Source organism: Sus scrofa, chromosome 15 (assembly GCF_000003025.6).
Source record: "Sus scrofa isolate TJ Tabasco breed Duroc chromosome 15, Sscrofa11.1, whole genome shotgun sequence".
NCBI classification, from domain to species: domain Eukaryota; kingdom Metazoa; phylum Chordata; class Mammalia; order Artiodactyla; family Suidae; genus Sus; species Sus scrofa.
This window is the reverse complement of record NC_010457.5, coordinates 76,746,456-76,760,699: the sequence shown is the minus strand read 5'-3', so window position 1 is coordinate 76,760,699 and position 14,244 is coordinate 76,746,456. Positions and strand designations below refer to the sequence as shown.

At 41.5% G+C, this 14,244-nt stretch overlaps 1 protein-coding gene across 3 annotated transcripts in view; it reads right to left on the bottom strand.

Annotated features, from left to right (window-relative positions):
* Positions 1-14,244, bottom strand: part of MYO3B (myosin IIIB) — a 423,015-nt gene that overhangs the window by 94,744 nt on the left and 314,027 nt on the right. For all 3 annotated transcript variants that reach the window (XM_021076498.1, XM_021076497.1, XM_021076499.1), the window contains one exon: positions 686-746. In XM_021076498.1, the coding sequence (XP_020932157.1) occupies positions 686-746 (61 nt within the window). The remainder of the gene's footprint in view (positions 1-685; positions 747-14,244) is intronic.

Genomic DNA, 14,244 nt, shown 5'->3' with positions numbered 1-14,244 from the left:
CTGAACAAGTCAACCTTGCCCCCTCTTAAATTAATTATAGTTCATATAAAAAACAGCTCTGTGCTGATTTTTCTCCTATACTTAATTTTTATCCCTAAGAAAGAAAAAAGAAAACCTATAGGAAGGTATTAATCTACTTAACATTTCTAAGTACATCATCCAAAGGATTTTGTTTTTTTAATCTTACATATGCTCAGCAGAGTTACTGGCAAAAACTGTACATTTTCTTCATTTCATCCTTTCAACATCAAATAGTAGGCAGCAAAAATTGGATCAGACTTCAAAGCCTGCTGTGGGCTCCAAGTCACAGAGAGACGCCTCCATTTCACATATTGAATTCGAGCAGGATATCAAAGTGCTACCAAAGAACCTCGGGTCCTTACTCAAAAAGAGGCTCTAACATCTGTAGAGAGTGGAGTGCACAGACAAATCACCTCAGGGAGCAGCTAGCATTTATTCTCAGCAGCAAATTTCCAGGCTTTTGATTCTCTCTTCGCTGTACCTCCCTGTCTTTCTGCTGAACCAAAATTCTTTAGCAAGCTGGGCTTTTGTCTCAAAGACTTCAAAATACCACTAACAGTTCATGTTTCGATGGCCCGACCAAGCAGTCACAGACAGGAACCAAAACCATGGACTTGGATAAGTCTCTACTAAGGATACACAGTTACTGCAGACATCAAGCTACCTGATTTGAATGTCCTGTGAAGACGTCGCACCCTTTGGAAGAACTCTGGGCGTGTGGATGCCTAAAAACAAACATAATAATAATTTTTAGAAGGCTTGAAAATGATAACAACAACAACAACAACAAAACTTAAAGAGGATTGCTTTTCCCCAAAGATGTATCAGAACATACTCTTTAATTAAGCTCCCACTGTTTGTCATTCCAGTTCTTGGTTTAAAGGACATGGTCAGCTTAAGGAAATGCATCCTATCAGATCCTGCTCCTACACCACTGTCAGCCTGAGATCCCAAGACCCGAGAAACTGCCCTTTTTAAAGTTGTGTGATCCAATCTAGTTTACTATTGGGCGTACACAAACTTTACCGAGCAGCCAACCAAGATGATGCTAAGGCTGTGCTTCCCACCCAGCACATTAATCACAATGTTAAATGATGCAAAATAGATCTTGCAATAATATAAGTTTGGGAAAGGGTAAGCTATATACAGTTTAAGAGTTTTTCTTACTGCAGAAATGATCTTTTATCATCACAAGGTGCATTTATGGATTTCAAAAGTGGGGGGTGGGGCAGACACAGACCCCTCTAAACTGCTTTGACCAAGAAACTTAAAAAGCGATAACCTATTAACATTTATTAAAGTAGTAATGTTTCATGGAGCAAAGTTTGGAAAAACCAATTGTGCTGTGCCCCAATTTTCAGAAATTGGAACACACTGTATAAAACTGTGATGATTATAATGCACTGTTAAAACAGGCTCTTAACAATCCCATTCAGATGGAACCCAGAATGTGGAAAGCACTGACTAGAGGAAGGGAAGTCTGGACTCCGCCTCACGATCCCTGATCTCCCTCTCTTTGTCTCTCTTACACACACACACACACACATGCATGCACATACACACACGATTGGGTAAATTTCTATAGTATTCTAGGCTAGGGCTATAATTGGAGCTACAGCTGCTGGCCTACACCACAGCCACAGCAATGCCAGATCCGAGCCACAGCCAAGACTTACACCATAGCTCACCGCAACGCCGATCCTTCACCCACTGAGCGAGGCCAGGGATCGCACCTGCAACCTCATGGTTCCTAGCCGGATTCATTTCCACTGTGCCACGATGGGAACTCCCTGAGCAGCCCTTAATTGAAACAAATTCTAATTTGCCTTAAAAAAAAAATGGTTTAAGTCGATTTCCTTCAAAAGTAACTGCCTCAACTCCTTTGCAGCAATTTTATCAGATACATTGTCATTTGCCTCAGGGACTTGAGCCTGGCAGCAAGTGGATAATGCTTTGCAAGCTGTCACCACCAAAATAAGGAAAAGCACAATTACAAAAAATAGCCAATGCTCATTATTTGCATACATATCACCAGGCCATGGTCAAATATGCATCCATGGTTATCTCATCTAATAGTTCTCACAACCATGTGGATTGGTTCTATTTTTATACCAATTTTACAGGTGAGGGAATTAAGGATCAAGAAGCTAATGACTTCCTTACGTCATAACTAGTAAATAGTGCAGCATAAAATCTGCTGACATAGAAAAGGAGACTGATTCCAAAGGGAAATTACAGATAAGGATTATTAGTTGCTGATAAAACCTTAGACAAATGGTTGACAGTGAATAGGATATTCATATAGTGCCAAAGTACCATCATACATCCTTCTTTAGGTTACAGGGGGAGCAAAGAAACTGAATGCTGGAGAAATCAGGTTCCCATCTCAACCCAGTGCCAATCTTACCCAGACAACACTGTCTTGTGAGGTGAGGCAAAGTGATGTATTCTACATCACGCAGGATTTTTATATCTTTTTATTTTAGAGAAAACCACTTAACTTTAAGCTAACCAAAGCCTTAGATCTATCCTACAGTTTACCAAGACTCAGGCCATAGAGGGGAAAGCTAAGACTGCAAAGAATCAAGCATGACAAATAGAGAAGGTGAGTTATTTTACGGGATAATTGGCTCATTCTCGTAACAAGTCATTGTCATGTAAAAAAGGAAGAACTGTATATTACTAGAGATTTGGGGACATAACTTGATGTAATGTCATGTCCTAGATTGGGTCTCGGCTTGGACAAACAGGTATAAAGGACAATTCTTAGACAACTGGGAAATTTGAACTATGGATGAGTATTAGATGATATAAAGGAATTACCCATTTTAAAGCATGACATTATTTTGAACCTGTAGGAAAAATTTTTTTGCAATAACACTGTTCTCAGCCTCTTTTAGGAATCACATGCTAAAGGACAGAAGCAGTAAATCTGGTTATCAGAAGGTGAGGAATAGGAGGTCGTTGTCTCTCTAGATAAGATTCCCTGCATATTTCTAGGGCTCTCTATCCTCTCTGAAGCCATGACTAAAGTCTCAAGCGGATTGCCTCTAGGGCTTGGCCACTCCACTGCTTTAGTACTGTCAGTTCATTGGATTGTGGGTTCTTGTGGAGAGGAAAACTCTCAGTCACCATTGAAAACCCTTCTGCTGGGCATATGCCCTGGAAAAGCAAACCCACCCCCACCCCCCAATGAAACTCACATCTAATTCTCTTTTCTTAAATCCTGATCCTAGTATGACAAAAGAGTCAGGGTGAAGGCTGGCTCCTGAGCACAAGGCTGCCAAGAATGCCCCAGCAACTCTCTTCTGCAGCAAAGATCCATGAGGCCAGCTGGCTTTGTCATGCTGGGCTGGCAGCACTAGGTGAACTCACCTTGGTCAAAAACTGGGTCTCAGCTTTGCAGCCGCCAAAAGTCAGTTGCTAGTTCTTTGAGGAGTAATAATTTGGGGTGTTGGGGCGGGGGGGTGGTGGTGGAGCTGAGTTGTACTAACCAAATGAAGAGCCATATTTGAAAAATGGAATGCTAGTGTGCGATTTCCCAGTGAGAACAATAATCTAGACTATACTTTTCCCCTTACTAGTTGGTCGATAGAATCTGGAGACCAAATTACACATTAGAATTAATACAAAGGAAGCAGGGTGCTTTTCAAGGCTTTGACAAATCAGGCCTGTCTCATAACTGGCCTTTTCCTACTTTAGGGTTAGAATCAGTAACTTTTTTTCTTGGACAGGAATATAGACACCCTGGCTACACTTTGACTCTCCATTTTCTAAATTTCATTTAAAAATTTTTGTGCAGTTATTTCATTTTACCTTTATTTTATATTTAGGGCCACACCTGAGGCACATGGAAGTTCCCAGACCAGGGGTCGAATTGGAGATACAGCTGTCAGCCTACACCACAGCCAGAGCAACACGGGATCCGAGCCGCATCTGTGACCTACACCACAGCTCACGGCAACGCTGGATCCTTAACCCACTGAGCAAGGCCAGGGATTGAACCCATGGATACTCATGGATATTAGTCGGGTTTGTTACCTCTGAGCCACAATGGGAACCCCTCTTTGCACAGTTTTTGTTAACTTTGATAAAATTTGCAAGATTGTGTCTAATTTTTTAGCAATTATGATTTAGAATGGCTTCTACACAAACAGAGAAACCCATTTGCTATTCACTCACATTCACTTGAAAGCATATTTTAACTTCAAAACAGGATAGGCTGCAGCGAAGTCATTGTGGACTGATTTTTTGTTAGCTTCCTGCTGTCTTACAGTTCTCATTGTAAACTCATGTCCTACTTGGTAGCCCTGGGAGAAATGCTAATCAGCATGACCAAGCAAATTTGTTCCTGCCTCTTTGACAGCTCTGAAAAAAACTTTTTTTGTACATGGAGTTTTTAATAAGAAGAGGTCAATTTCTTTTTCCCATGAAGCAGCAGCCAATCTACCCCGCAAAAGAAATGTTCAGACCAAGATATTTTGACACAGTAGGAGTCCCATGAATCTCAAGGTTTCAGACAAATAAGTCATACAACTTTGCTTCTGGAAGTTATTACCATGAAAGATAATAGAAAACATAAACATCTTCAAAATGGTTTCAATAAGTTCAAGTTCTGAAGGTAAATTAAGACATTTAAGGGATGACATCAGAGAAGAGGACACTGCCCTTGAAAAAGATCTCCTGCTAACCCAAGTGCTAACAGGGTTTCCATATGAAATGGCTAGAGACTGAATTGGCAAAGCAAGTGCTCTTACATGAATTTGTACATTCTAAGGGCTGAGGAAACAAATGTGAAACAACACCCAGATCTGAGTCTGTCCACATTGCCACTATGTATCAACTCTTTCTTGATTTACATCAGCTAGGGGTCATTGTGTATTACTCTTACTGCTTATATTTGTTTTAAAAACATTGAAGGTACAGAAGATTGGAAGATGATAAAATGTTTTAAGAACATAAATTTTGGGTTAAGTTCGAAGGCACCCAAAATGTATATGTTAATACGCATCTTTTACTACAGAACCTGGAAAGTTAGGATTTCTAGACTGCTTTGCTGTTTTTTTCTATTTACCACCACCAACATAATAAATGAGCATTTTCCAAGCACACACTAAAATCTCCCCAGGGTTGTATTCATACTTCTCTGCTTTTGCCTGAAATATCATCTTCTTTCTTGCCCACTGGCCACTTCATTCTTACCTGTTAGCCCAGGTGTCAGCTCCTCTGAAGAGCCTTTCCTGCCCCATTCTCATCCAGCCACCTCTTCCACTCTGGGCAGAGTTGGAGATGCCTTAGTGTGTTCCCACAGTTAGTGAACATAACCACACTGAAAACTTGGTTCTGTAACTGATGCATCTGGTGCCACATTCTCACCAATTAAAAATATCTGCTAACCATCTACCGAAGGTGAGCTTCGTCAAATTTTTTTTTTTGGTATTTTTATCTTTTCTAGGGCCGAACCTGCGGCATATGGAGGTTCCCAGGCTAGGTGTCTAATCGGAGCTGTAGCCGCTGGCCTACGCCACAGCCACAGCAATGTGGGACCCGAGCCGTGTCTGTGACCTACACCACAGCTCACGGCAACGCCGGATCCTTAACCCACTGAGCAAGGCCAGGGACCGAACCCGCAACCTCATGGTTCCTAGTCAGATTCGTTAACCACTGAACCACGAGGGAACTCCTGTCAAATTTTGATCAAGGGAGGAAGCGCAAAGAGCAAGTACCATAATTCATTTGGCTTTTGAGATGTCAGAGCTGTTCCTGTTGCTGTGTTCATCAGCTTTATCTTATCTCCTTTATTTTTAATCTGATGAACATGTTCCAAACTCCCAAGTGGCCTGACTATTCACCAACCACTAATCAATGAAAGTATAGCAATATTTGACTTTTTCCCCAAAGTAAATGACTAAAAGAACTGGTGGAAAATGTGTCCTTTTCTCCCTCCTTTTTTTGATTAAAATTTCTTTTTCTGTTTAAAAAAATAAAGGAATTCCCTAGTGGTTTAGTAGGTTAAGGATCTGGCATTGTCATGGCTGTGGCTCAGGTCACTAAGGTGATGCAGGTTTGATCCCTGGTCTAGGAAATTCTGCATGCTGCAGGTGTGGCCGAAAAATTATATATGTATACATACACAAACACACACACATATGTATTTACTCATTGTTGCCCTATATAAAACACAGATATTCAAGGAGAAGAAAATAAAGGTCAAAGATTTTTTAAAATATTTAAAAAAATGGTTTGTGATATATTTGCCATTTTAACTTACCTTATTTATTTATTTATTTATTTATCTTTTTGCCATTTCTAGGGCTGCTCCCGTGGCATATGGAGGTTCCCAGGCTGGGGTGTAATTACAGCTGTAGCTGGCCTACGCCAGAGCCATAGCAACGTCAGATCCGAGCCACGTCTGGGACCTACACCACAGCTCATGGCAACTCCGAATCCTTAACCTACTGAGCAAGGCCAGGGATCAAACCCGCAACCTCATGGTTCCTAGTCGGATTCGTTAACCACTGAACCACGATGGGAACTCCATAACTTACCCTTTTTATTATGAGCATCTTCCCATACATTTGTGTAGAATACAGCATATGTAAGTGTGCATGTCATGTCATATATATAGCTGTACAATATTTCATTGGCTCATTCCCATAAGTAATTTAATTAATCTCTTATTTTGGATATTTAAGTTGTTTCCAGTTTTAACATATTATAAATAATGGGTCATTAAAATTATATGCATATAGTTATGAGTACTCATTCAATTATTTGTCCAGGATAAATCTTTTTTTTTTTTTCTTTTTCTTTTGGGGCTACACCTGCGGGCATATGGGAGTTCCCTGGCCAGGGGTCGAATTGGAGCCGCAGCTGCTGGCCTGTACCACAGCCACAGTAGACACCAGACCTGAGCCACATCTGCGACCTACACTGCAACTCGTGGCAGTGATGGATCCTCTACCCACTGAGTGAGGCCAGGGATTGAACCCACCTCCTCACAGACACTATGTCGGGTTTTTAACCTGCTGAGCCACTCCCAACTAGGACAAATCTTAATTTAAGGCCATTAGGTTAAAGGGTAAACATGTTTTCTGCCTTATTTATTTGTGCATTTATGGCTGCACCTGTGGCACATAGAAATTCCAGGGCCAGGGACGGAACCCCAGCCACAGTGGTGACAATGGGCCACAGCACTGAGAATGCCGAATCCTTAACCACTAGGCTACCAGGGAATGCCAATGTCTATTTTAGAGCTTTTGAATTGTATCATCCAATTCTCTTTGACAAGCAGCAAAAATTAACAGTCATAACCACAAAAGTGTGAAGGGCCCATGTGCCCTATCACTAACACTGGGTATTATCTGTCTTTTTAATCTTTAACTCTTTAGGCAAAAAAAAAAAAAAAAAAAAAAAAAAGTGGTACCTTATTATTTTCATTAGCATTTCTTGATTTCTACAGAGGGAAACCATTTTTCCTAGGCTTTAATATATGATATGAAGACATATGAAGAGTATGGGAGAAATGAAAACAATAATCATGCAAAATAAGGTCACTGTTACTCCAGGAAAAAAAAGGAAACAAAAAGGAAATCTTACAGCTTTTGCATATTTTTTCTCATTGGGTGTAGCTTCTTAGTAACTTTTCTAACCATTTTGAATGCATATGCTGTCTCTCACGCCACATCAGTGTCATTACTGACAGAGTTGAATATGCAAGTTTCACTTAAATATATGGATATTTGTTTGCTCTTGGACACAATTATTTTAAGTTTCAGAACATGGCTCAAGGACAAATTCATCACAAGGGCTCAAAAGGCTGATAAATGTTTGATAACGCCATTGCTCTAAGTGAGCACTACTAATTTGATTTATGTACTTATGCTAATTTCCCAAATCCCACAGAGCCCTTTAAATTTGATCATATTTATTTGCTTCATTGCTTTTCCCCAACCAGTTCTTGGGTCCTCATGTTTTCCCCTCCTTTGCTATTTCATTGCAGGCAGTTGTCACTATGTAAAGTCAAAGGTAAGAGCAGAAGCTTTTCTTCATTCTGCTGAGAATGCCTGCTTTTATTGGGGCAACAGTCAAGAGAGAGCCCTTAAAGTAACCTGTAAAGCCTACTTAAGTTCTTTGTCAGTAACCAAGGGAGCAGAGAGAAGATCCGGCCTCAGGCTCGGGGAAGGCATTAAGATGCAGTAGCGAGGAAGTGCAGGTGACCTGAAGGAGAGCATGGCCCTGGGCTGAGGGCCTCGGTCCAGCCAGAGGAGCTGACCAGCGCTTTACTGTGCTGAGGGTTTGACTGGTTCACCTCATTCAGTGCTCACATCAGCACGAGATCTTACCAGAGTCTCCATTTCCCAGAAATGTTTCGCTGGGAAAGTTTTGCTGTTTGAGAAACTTGCCCAGGTGGCTCCGAGATCCCAACCCAGATCCAGGGGACACAGAGCTCATGGCTGCCTGTGCCGCTTTGTTACTGGACACTCACGCAGTCATATTTGGGATTTTAATAAGTGACATCTGGGGTGACTAACATCTAATCTAGAAAATCTGCCAGCAGGAGGATTAAATTAAATCCAAACTATGTCTGGAGATAACCCTTAACTCCTGATCTGCCGACCCTCTATTAACTTTATGTCTATGGACTAATATTAGGATTATATACACTTCGGGGAGTTCCCATTGTGGCTCAGTGGTCAAAAACCCGACTAGTATCCATGAGGTTGTGGTCTGATCCCTGGCCTTGCTCGGTAGGTTAAAGGATCCGTGGTGAGCTGTGGTGTAGGTCACAGTGAGGTTTGGATCTGGTGTGTCTGTGGCTGTGGCATAGGCCGGCAGCTTCAACTCTGAATTGACCTCCAGCCTGGGAACTCCCATAGCCACAGGTTCGCCCCAACAACAACAACAACAAAGATTATACACACTTGGGAATTCTCGTGGCTCAGTGAGTTAAGGATCTGATATTATCTCTGTGAGGATGTGGGTTCGATCCCTGGCCTCACTCAGTGGGTTAAGGATCTGGCATGGTGACAAGCTGTGATGTACACCAAAAGCTGCAGGTCCCATTTGACCCCTAGCTTGGGAACTTCCACAGCCCCAGGTACAGCCTTAGGAAAAAAAAAAAATTATACACACTTGAGCTACATTCAAGGCTCTAATTTGGTGCCAAGCCTTTTGAGCTACCATATGATTATAAGAACAATGTATGTTACATTGTGCAATGTAAGGTCCCCCATCGCCTTCCAGCCATCACTCATTCATTCCACAAATACTTATTGAGCCCCTTTAATTCGTCTCCTACTGTTTTGGGGATTATGGCAGTGAACACAGAAATTTGAGATTCCTATGCTCATAAGACCCCACATTCTAGTGAGAGAGGCAGACAATAAATGAGAAAATAAGTAAATATGTTAGCATATTAAATAGAAGTCAGGGCCAAAGAAGAAAATTAAAGCAGGGAAGGGGCATAAGAAGTACTGGAGGCAGGGTCTGCAATTTGAGATTAAGTGGCTACAGAAGATGATATTTGCATAAAGACTTTTGTAAATAAATGGGAATTGAGGTCTTAGAATGTTTTCAATAGAAAGCTCCTAACAGATTAAAAAACAAAACAAAACAAAACTGGCACATAGAGGCCAGAGGACTACTGTAAACACTTGGTAAAAGTTTAGCAACAAACTTTATGATAAATATTTATGACATATTTGTTCCAAAGTACTTGGTTAGTGTTATCATATAAAATATGGGACCACCCACTTAAATTTGCATTCCAGGTACACGATAAATAATTTCTTTAGTATAAAAATTTTCAAATACTTCACAGGACACACTTATGATAAAATTTGTTGTTTACATAAATTTAAATTGAAGTGGGTATCCTGCATCTCCATTTGCCAAATACGGTCACTCTAACTTGGGCAAACCAGCACCTCGGCTTCTTCATCAGCAAAATATGAGTAAAAATTATTGCCAAACTGGGGCAAAAGGATTACACTTGTCCTTTCTGGCAGAACAAAAGAAAAATATAAGACAACATGACTTTAAAAGGATTAAATTAAGCGCTGTAGACATGGTCAGAATTTGGAAATAATACACACATCAGCAAGGTGCTAAACTTTTAGTTTTGCACTTCTGAAAGACAAATCCCTGCACTTGGACAGTTCAGGCTCAAGAAGGTGGAAAATGACGACAGGTAGCTGAAGTGGCTTCCTTTCTGTAAACTTTGTCTCTCCTTTGGGTGGGTCCCAAGGTAACTTGTGGGTTGAGTTACAGCTTTAGCACTTTAAAGACTGGATTAGACCAGGCAGAGACTTGTGGAGACAAAGGAAACGTCAGAGACCATTTACTAATTTTTTTTTTCATGCTGTAAGTGGGGAAATGGGGGCCTAGAGGGGTGATAGGACTTGTCCAAGCATCAGAGCAAGAGATGGGTCTAACATCCACGTTCCTTAGATGATGCTCGTGTCCCCCCTACATCCCCCTACATCCCCCAAAGGTAACATTAAATCCAGTTTTCCTCCATTAATTCTGAAAGCAGTGCTCGGTTAGAGAAAAGAGAAGCAAGAAGCCCTAAACTGAAGTGCAGGATGAACATGGTACTAAGTAATGGGACCGAAATGACAGGGATAGGATAGGATACTTACACAGGTAGTTGTAGAAGTTCCAACAGGGAACCATAGATAGAGAGGGAAACCTAGGGAACTTTGGGAGACCCTGGAAGTTAACAATCACTCAAGAAAGCCATCAGAACACTGTAGAAGAAGCAGGCTTGCTTCACTATAAAATCATAAATAAGAGCATGAGATAGGCTTCAGGTCATTAAGAGAAAGAGAAAATAAGGTCTGCATTCAAGTTCAGCAAGATAATGATCCTTAGGACCAAGGACAGGAATTTAAGGGAAGGAAGACATTCCAAAGTAGGAGACTCCCATTATATGGAAACCTGAGATGATGCAACATATTTTAGCACATGTCACCACCCTTCTGCTGATTTGATAAGCACCTGACAGTCTTAGTCTGACCTCATGGGGTCAAATACTCTCTTACCTGAAACAAAGGAGGGGCTAGTGATGTGAGCCTGAGGTCTACTAGGAGAGTGAGGAGGAAGGCAGTCTTTTCCCCCTTCCACTTAACTTAGATTATAAAAATGTAGTCCACCTAATCCTTGGGACAGAGCCTCCTCGCCTGCTGGTTCCTATCCCTCACAAGTGTCCTATCTTTTTTTTTTTTTTTTTTTTTTTTTAAATCTAGGACCACATCTGCTGCATATAGAAGTTCCTAGGCTAGGGGTCAAATTGAAACTGTAGCTGTCAGCCTACACCACAGCCACAGCAACGCCAGATCCAAGCCACATCTGCAACCTACACCACAGCTCATGGCAATGCTGGATCCTTAACCCACTGAGCGAGGCCAGGGATTGAACCCAGGTCTTCATGGATACTAGTTAGGTTCGTACTGCTGAGCTATACCAGGAACTCCACAAGTGTGCTATCTTATTTCTTACCTATCACTTTGTCTCTCCCTGAATCCCTACTGCGTTGAGACACAAAGAACCTAAGCCTCATTAAGTCCAAACACCAGGTGAGTGAATATAATTTAAAAAAAAAAAATCGTGGGTTCAAGTCCCAGACTGGATGTAGGCTGGGTTTGAGTCATAGGTGTTTCCGTTTCACAAACACAGATGAGGTAAGGGCTTGTGAAGGTGAGGAGCATTTTAGGGAGTTTTTAAAAAATGAATTGAAAAGTCTAAACAAGATGGTGCATGGCAGGTGCTGATGACCAGTGAGTGAAGTCACAGTGGAAAAGCTCAAGGACAGACCCCCCCCAGCAGTGCCATGCTGATGTGGATGGACTTGCAGGTATGGATGGGGAGGGATGAGGATCTAAAGAGAAAGTGGCTGGAGTTCCCACTGTGGCACATCGGAAGCAAATCCGACTAGTGTCCAGAAGGATCAGGTTCTATCCCTGGCCTCACTCAGTGGTTTGGGGATCTAGTGTTGCCGTGAGCTGTGGTATAGGCTGCAGTTGCAGCTCGGATCCTGCATGGCTGTGGCTGTGGTGTAGGCACCTGGGAACTTCCATATGCCACAGATGTGGCCCAAAAAGCAAAAAAAAAAAAAAAAAAAAAAAAAAAAAAAAAAATCAGAAAGCGGCCAATAAACTGCCCTGCTAAAGGAGGAAATACTTTCCAATTTTAATATTTTATTTTGACTTAATTTCCTATTTATAGAAAAGCCATAAGAACAGTATAAGGAATTCTGTATATTCCTCAGCGGATTCTCTAAATCTTAGCAATGTACACATTTGCTTTAGCCTACCTCTTCCTTTGTCTTTCTCTTAGTATGTGCATACTGATAACCACACACACACAAACACGTAAGTTTTCTTCTGAACTATTTGAGAGTCGGTTGCAACTGATACTCTTTTATCCCTAAACACTTCAGGGTGTGTTTCTTAAAAGCAGGAACTTTCTCTTCCATGACCACCGTGCAATGATCAATGATCGTCAGAAAATTATCATTACTACAATGCTATCATCCACTGTATAGATTATATTCAGATTTTGACAACTGTCTCTATGATGTCTTCTATAGCGATAGAAAATTCTGGATCATACATTGTATTCAGTCGCCATGTTCTTTGAATCTCCTTTCATCTGGAACAGCTCCTCAGTCACCCTTTGCATTTCGTTCTGAAGCCTACAGGTCAGTCATTTTGGAAGAGGCCCCCGTGTTTGGTCTGTCTGCTGTTTCTGCCTGATTAAATTCCGGTTATGTATATTTGGCAGGAAAGCCACAGAAGTGATGCTGTGTTCTTCTCAGTGCCTCCTATCGGGAGGCACATGCTGTCAACTGGTCTGATTACTGGTGATGCCGACTTTCATCACATGGTAAAGATGGTGGCTGCCAGATTTCTCCTGCCATCCGTTTGTAATTAATACGCACCTGAGGGGATTTCCTCTAAGACTATGCAAATAGCTTGTTACTCCTAAAACTTTCACCTACAGTTTAACATCCATTGATGATTTCTGCCTGAAACAATGATTATTTTGGTAGCTGCCAAATGGTGATTTTTCTGCTTTCATCCTTTCTTTTACATTGATTATTTCACATTTTATTACAAGGAAAAGCTTACCTTATTTCTTCTTCCTTCCTCCCCCATCTCCCTTCCTTCCTCTCTCCCTCTCTCCTTCCTTCTGTCCTTCTCTCCCTCCCTCCCTCCTTCCATCAATGTGGATTCGTGAATTCTTATTTTATTCCATATAATGTATTCTTTTATTATGTAATATTGAAATTGCCCTCAATTTAGCACTGGTTTAATTTAATTTCATCTTTTGTTTTTAGGGCTGACCTGAGGCATATGGAAGTTCCCAGGCTAGGGGTCAAACTGGAGCTGTAGCTGCTGGCCTACACCACAGCCACAGCACCACCAGATCTGAACCACATCTGAGGCCTACACTGCAGCTTGTGGCAATGCCAGATCCTTAACCCAATGAGTGAGGCCAGTGATCAAACTTACATCCTCATGGACCCTATATGGGGTTCTTAACCTGCTGAGACACAGTGGGAACTCCACACACTAGTTTAATTTTAAAGGGTTGGGAGTAACAGACTTCAAAAGGAGGGCTTTGGAAAGGAATGTATAGTACCAGGGATTACATGAAAGTACTAAGTTTCCTCAGAATGAACAATGACTCCCCCATTACTATGTATGAATGCTCTCTGTAAGTCAGCGGGGATGCTGCATGCTTTGTATATGTTACGTCATTTCACTTGCATGACCTGGTGATGTAGACGTTATGCCATTTTTATCTCCCATTTAAAGAGGAGGAAAATGAGGCTCAGAGAAAATAAGTTAAGTTCATCAAGGTCTTACCCTTAGTAGAAGCAGGTCTAGGGGACTCCAGGGCCCCTGCTCTCAACCACCAGGCAACCCTACAAATAGGTGAGGACACTTCCAGGAAAAGAAAAGGTCTTAGAAGCAAGGCTGCACTGTTCCTGAGGGTAGCTAGACATTTGTTCCTGAAATATAGAGGCATGTGAACTTTTTGCATTTTTACGAATGGAGCATTTGGAAAATGCCAAGAAGTCTGTCATTAGTTTAGGAACTTCCCTAACCTGCATTGTGGAAAGCATCCAATCTTGCCTAAAATCCAGAGAGGAAAGCATCAAGAAAGTGCTCATTTGTGCCAAGGTCAGCAGACAGATCCAGAAAGACAAGAGGT